The 5,998-nt window shown below is 43.9% G+C and overlaps 1 protein-coding gene across 1 annotated transcript in view; it reads left to right on the top strand.

Moving 5' to 3' along the window:
* The first annotated feature begins 4,975 nt into the window (after nucleotides 1–4,975).
* NPFFR1 (neuropeptide FF receptor 1) overlaps nucleotides 4,976–5,998 on the top strand; it is a 32,237-nt gene continuing 31,214 nt past the window's right edge. The window contains exon 1 of the mRNA XM_006027899.2: nucleotides 4,976–5,429. Within this exon, the coding sequence (XP_006027961.1) occupies nucleotides 5,423–5,429 (7 nt within the window). The 5' untranslated portion in view covers nucleotides 4,976–5,422. The remainder of the gene's footprint in view (nucleotides 5,430–5,998) is intronic.

Below are 5,998 nucleotides of genomic sequence, written 5' to 3'. Positions count from 1 at the left end.
GGCAATGCTGCGGCTAGTAAAGTGACCAAAACGCTGGCTTGCATCCCTAGATGCTTCTCAAGCAAATCCCAGGACGTCTTTCTCCCCTCGTACTCAGCCTTGGTGAGGCCACAGCTGGAGTACTGCATCCGGTTTTGGGCCCCACAATTCAAAAGGGATGTGGAGAAGCTTGAGAGAGTCCAGAGAAGAGCCACATGCATGATCGGAGGTCAGGAAAACAGACCTTATGCCAACAGGCTGAGAGCTATGGGGCTCTTTAGCCTGGAAAAGCGCAGGCTCAGGGGTGATCTGATGGCCACCTATAAGTTTATCAGGGGTGACCACCAGTGTCTGGGGGTATGTTTGTTCACCAGAGTGCCCCAAGAGATGATGAGGTCGAGCGGTTATAAACTACTGCAAGACCGTTTCAGGCTAGTCATAAGGAAGAATTTCTTTACTGTCCAAGCCCCCAAGGTCTGGAACAGCCTACCATTGGAGGTGGTTCATGCACCTACATTGAACACCGTCAAGAAAAAAATTGGATGCTTATCTTGCTGGGATTCTGTGACCCCAGCTGACTTCCTGCCCTTCGGGCAGGGGGCTGGACTCGATGATCTTCCAAGGTCCCTTCCAGCCCTAATGTTTATGAATCTATGAAATATAAAAGGATTGTTACACTTGGCACATGTTATGTTTAGATCATAGTAAATATTAATACAACTCAGAATTTTTTCTGAGGAGTTGTACATTAATGTTTACTATGAACTGAATATGGATCATAGTACCACACCACGGTCTTGCACCAGCTCTGGGGCAATCTCAGGGCTGAGACCAAAAATCAGCAGATTTTGGTTTCACAACTAGGATAACACCAGAGCTAGTTCAAGGGTCTGGGGTAGTACAAGGCTGGGAGCAACACCAGCACCCACCCAGCTCCTCCATCTCACAGGAGCCAGTTCAGGTCTGGGAGCAACACTGGCACAGCATTGGAACCAGTCCTGGCCCCCTGAACCACACTGGAGCTTTGAACCACATGCTTCACTGCCTGAATACTCTGACCATTAACAGTTAGCATGTGATAAGTGTAGTGTGAGAAGCAGTGATCATGCACAGTGCCACTCCAATGGCAGTTACACTGTACGTTGTTGGTGTTCAAAGAGCAAAATGAAGTGGGTGTAGTATAAGCGTTGACTTTTATTTTTGCTGGGAGGGGGGCTAAGATAATGGACATATGTAAAGTTTTATGCATTTCAGGTGACAGCCCTCTTCCTCAGTGGGGCCAGGGCCGTCAGGCCCCCACGTATTTGGCACCTCTGGGGTGTAGCATATTTTCATGGCAGCGCTCCTGAGCATGATCTGGTATGTAGTGTAAAATGTGCCCTGGGGAATTGCCCCAGTCAAAGGCTTATGCAGAAACCTTGCCCCTGACCCAGTTTCTGCTGAGAGAGAGCTGGCAGAGGCATGACACATTCTTACCTCTCCTCCTTCCTTTTACTTTTCCTCCTGTTCTCCTAGGAATAAACAGTATGTCCGTTGCACCTCCATGATCCTCCCAGAAGCTAGAAAAGAGCTTGCATCTCTCCTCTGGAAGCAATACCACAGCCCTATAGCAAGCCATTGTCCATAAGCATTTGGTTAATACAAGAGCGGCAGCATTGTGCTCTGTAGAAGTGAGACATCTGCTGGTAGCAGTTCACTTGGAGACAATAATGTTGCCACAACCGAGAAAAGAAAGGTGACTCAATCCAATTCCTTCAGTGTAAAAAGCCACATTAATAAATAAATAAACTAAACAGCTCCTAGAGGACAGTTCCCACATTGTCAAAGATTTATAAACAAGTCAGCTCTTCTTCAAGGGTCAAAACACTTTGAATTCTAAATCACACTCCCATCACTACATAATCTCTTTAAAGACAGCAACAGAGTTACTTGTTTTGCTCTTGGATCTCGTGCATCTATGAAAAAACACGTACAGATGGCTAACTACTATGTTGATGTGAGTTGGTCAAACAGCAGACACACAGATCCGCTAATGTGTTTATAATTAGGAGACTTGTGTTTGCTGTACTTTGATTTCTGGGGTCAAATTATCTGCCAGTTTTTATATATTTGCCCTGTATTGGCAGCACTGTTTGTGAATCCCAAAAGTTTCACAACTTTTAACGCTGACACTTTTTTTTTTTTTTTAATGTTCCCTGGACACTATTTTGTTGTTCATTAATTTCCTGTTTTAAAATTTCAGGAACCCTGGGGATCTGAGGCACAGGGAGATTTAGCACTTGCCTACATGGGGAAATTTACCTGCATAATTATTCTGCTATAATTGTACTAGTATAACTCCCAGTGTGAAGGCTCTTATTAGGAATAAGAGTGGAATTTCTAAGTTCAGCTTGTACTAATTCCAAAGTCAGGGCCATCCCTGGGGGGGCAAATCGGGGTGACCACCCCGGGCCCCGTGCTTTGAGAGGCCCTGTGGAGCAGCAGTGATGCAAAACTGGGCAGAGCAGTGGCTCTGCATCCAGGTGCTCACTACCTGCCTCTGCCACTGATACCACTGTGGCAGCTTCTTTAGGTTCAGGGCCCATGGGATCGGTGCGGGTGTGGGGCGCCACGTGGGCTGATTTGCCCTGGGCCCTGCACCCTGCTCAGGTCAGCTCTGTCCAAAGCAATATGAAAAGCCTGTTAAAAGGTACTGCTATATCTGGGAGTTATCCTAGTATAGCCACGTTGATATAATTATGCTGGTAAATTCGCCTGCATAGGTGACCTGTGCATGATAATCCAGGGACACAGCAGGGAATTCAGTGTGGGTCTTTTTTATTGCAGACTAGTACCATAACCATTGATCAGCCTTCCTCTCATACCACATGGATAATGAGCAGGCAAAGGGAACAGTTTGCAACCCACTGTGGAATCAGAAAAAATATCTGCCTTAAACTTTGATTATTTTAGTTATAAGATGACATAACCGCTTTGTAGAGAATTGCTGGCTCTGTATAGAAGAACAGATAAGAGAAAGTGTTTGTTCTTTGTAACTCCTCTACAACTGCTTCGCTCACCACGGCCTTGAAGATAGCAAAAAAGTATGTACAAATCTGATTTCCAGGTGCAAGAAGGAGGTTTGTGAACTAACCTCGCCTCCCCCATTAGTTCCCATCCTGATTACAGCAAAGAAATAATGAAGTAATATTATAGACGCTTTTCATGCTAATTTCACTATATGATCACGTGAGTTGTAAGCAACTGTTAAAAAGTATATAAGCCTCCTGATTTTGCTCTTGGGGGGAACCCCTTCCAAGCGCTTGGGAAATCCATGTCACTTTGGAGTCCCCCCTACAGCTGTAGTTTCTTTTGAATAAAAGCTTCTGCTGACCTGACCCAAAAGTATGCTGCGTGTGTTTCCACGACACCACCCATCACTGAAATGTATTTGCCCAAACCATTTGGTGGATATTTGCATATAACAGACACATTTCTAGAAATTAGGACTAGTTTGGAAGCAATCTGCTACATTTACAATGAATAATTTAGCCAATACCTGTTGTATCTTTCCTTGTCTCTACTCCTTTTCTCTCCGGAAAGCTGCTTCTACCCTGAGACAAAAGATGAAGGATTTCAGCCCCCAAAACTTACTATTTACACAGCGAAGGGCGTAGAATGGAATGGCCAATTCAACCAGAAATACAGCACTGCTTTGAGAGAACACCATCTCCCCTCATTCAAAAAGCTAGTTTTCAGTTGCTAATTGTTACTTCCAGCAATAAAGGCAGTTCAAGTTGGCTATGCTCCCTGATTTCTAATTATTAGTTCCAGATACACTCATAGAACAGAGACTCTCAGGGGGAAATTTTTTTCCTGGAGCCATTTAAGTGATGGGGCTGGAACATTTAAAGAAGGCTTAATCCAAAACCATTTAAAACAATGGGGGTCTCTCTCCATTGATTTTAATGGATTTTGGATTGGGTCTTTCACTGTAGCAACTATAGTTCATAGCATTGCATAAACCTCAGCTAAATCAGAGAAAAGATGTTACACACTCTAACCTGGATCTGCTGAGGATTACCCCAAACCCTGAAATGAAGCCACTACACATTATTGACTGCTCTGTGTTCTCGGCACAACAGAGCTGGTTTCCCAGTTGTTTCTTCCTCAGGACTGTGCATTTTTATCTCCCGTTCACCAGTAGAAAGTGAAGGAGCCATTTAGGATCCATTCTCCATCTGACTATATCTGAGAGAAAAAGGCAAAAACACTTACTTGGTGCCCTCTGGCTAGTGATAACAATTTAAGTGTTGTACCCTGCCATTAAACAATGTTCCTTGGATGAAACAAAGTAACACCAACAATAAGAAATACTTGCCAAAAATGAATTTGATTTTATTTGTAATTTAATGTAGTGACTAAACCTTCCACTTTGTTCTATTGATAAATGAAAGAGCCTGCAGATATTGTAAGTACTTTTCCTGCCATTCACCTGTGCATCCAACAGGTGTTCCAGTAACCATGGAAATGGGCAGATGTGACCCCCCCCACACACACACACCAGACTTTGTCCTTTTAAGTGATAGAAGCAGCCTCTTTGCTGAGCAGTAGAAACTGGTGGGTAGGGACTGAGAGGAACAGAAGCTGAAGGGAGACAGAGAGAAGTCATGCACAGAGAAAGAGTTAACAGTACAAGAGAGAGTTAACAGTACATGCTTTATTTTCTAGTTGGCTTGCAAGCAGCTCTGAGCCCTCCGCTTGCAACATTGCTTGTAGTAAGAAATTTTTGGAGCTGCTTGAGTGAAGGGCTCGAGCATTTTTACAGGACTTAATCCCATCACAAGGACTAAACCAAAGGGAGTGGGCACTGGCAAGCATTTCAAGTATCTGTAAGAGAGCTTGGGGACTGGAGTTTCTTTGTGTTTTGTTTTTGTGTTTTCCTGCAAGGCATTTTTTTCAGACAAAGGCAAAGCCTGTGAATTTGTTTGACTGAAGCCCCAACCTGGGCCCCACCCTCTCCATCACACTTAATTAGCAGCTATGCCACTGCTCTTATCAGATTCTAACATGTCAGCTTCAACTTGGAATTGAACAAAAATATTGCTTTCCCTCGGTTCCGTTCTTAGAATGGGAGTAGATTGCCCTAGGGACCCTGTGGAATAAGAACCCTGAACCTTCTGGGGGAGTTTGAAAAAAGCCAGCTCCAGTCCTGCAGGTACCTTTCATCATGACAAAGCTTTGAGATCTCAGGAATGAATGTTGCATGTAGCAGGACTGAAAAACCAGCTGTGGTCCAAGATACCATTCATCACCACAAGCAGAGTTGCTGCTTCTTCTCTGACAGCAAGAGGCTGCAGCCAAAGAAGAAGAAACATTTAGAAGCAGGTCTGATCTCAAGTCTCCAGCCCATTGCAACTGATACAACTTGGTCGGGGAGCAAGAACCAGGGTCAAGCTGTACCATGGAAGGTGAGGACCTACAGTTTTTAAGTTCTTAAGAAATGCATTTTGCATGGGTTTAATTTGTTCCCTTAGAGTCTAATCCAAGGTCAGTGGGAACTCTTTCATTAACTTGAGTGGGTCTTAGATCAGTGTTTTATATAGCATATGTTTTACTGCAGTATATTTATTTGCTTTTATCAGTATGGGAAAGCTATTTCACCTTGCACATGCAGATAAGAGTAAAGGAAAGAGGAGAGAGAACTGTTAATTTTGGAGCTTCCAAAACAAATGCAGCTTATCTCTTTTCTGTATATGTATGCATATGTAGCACTTTGAATTAATACATTTTTCTAGTTTCAATGCCTTAATGTACAATGTAATTTAAATGTAGTCAAGTTATGGTGGATGTGGGAGCCATAGTCTTGTATTTCCTAACAACTGTGGGTTTAAAATTCGATTTTACACCTTGCAATAATGCAGGACTGGCTCATCCTATACTGAGAAACCTGCGGCTGCAGGGGGCACCACAGCTAAGGGGCCCCCTGCATTCAGCTGCCCCCACCCCCTATGCCGATGCCACTGGCTTCATGTCCAGC

This window comes from Alligator sinensis, unplaced genomic scaffold (assembly GCF_000455745.1).
Source record: "Alligator sinensis unplaced genomic scaffold, ASM45574v1 scaffold849_1, whole genome shotgun sequence".
NCBI lineage: Eukaryota > Metazoa > Chordata > Crocodylia > Alligatoridae > Alligator > Alligator sinensis.
The sequence above is the reverse complement of the archived record's forward strand: the minus strand, read 5'-3'. Positions and strand labels throughout refer to the sequence as shown.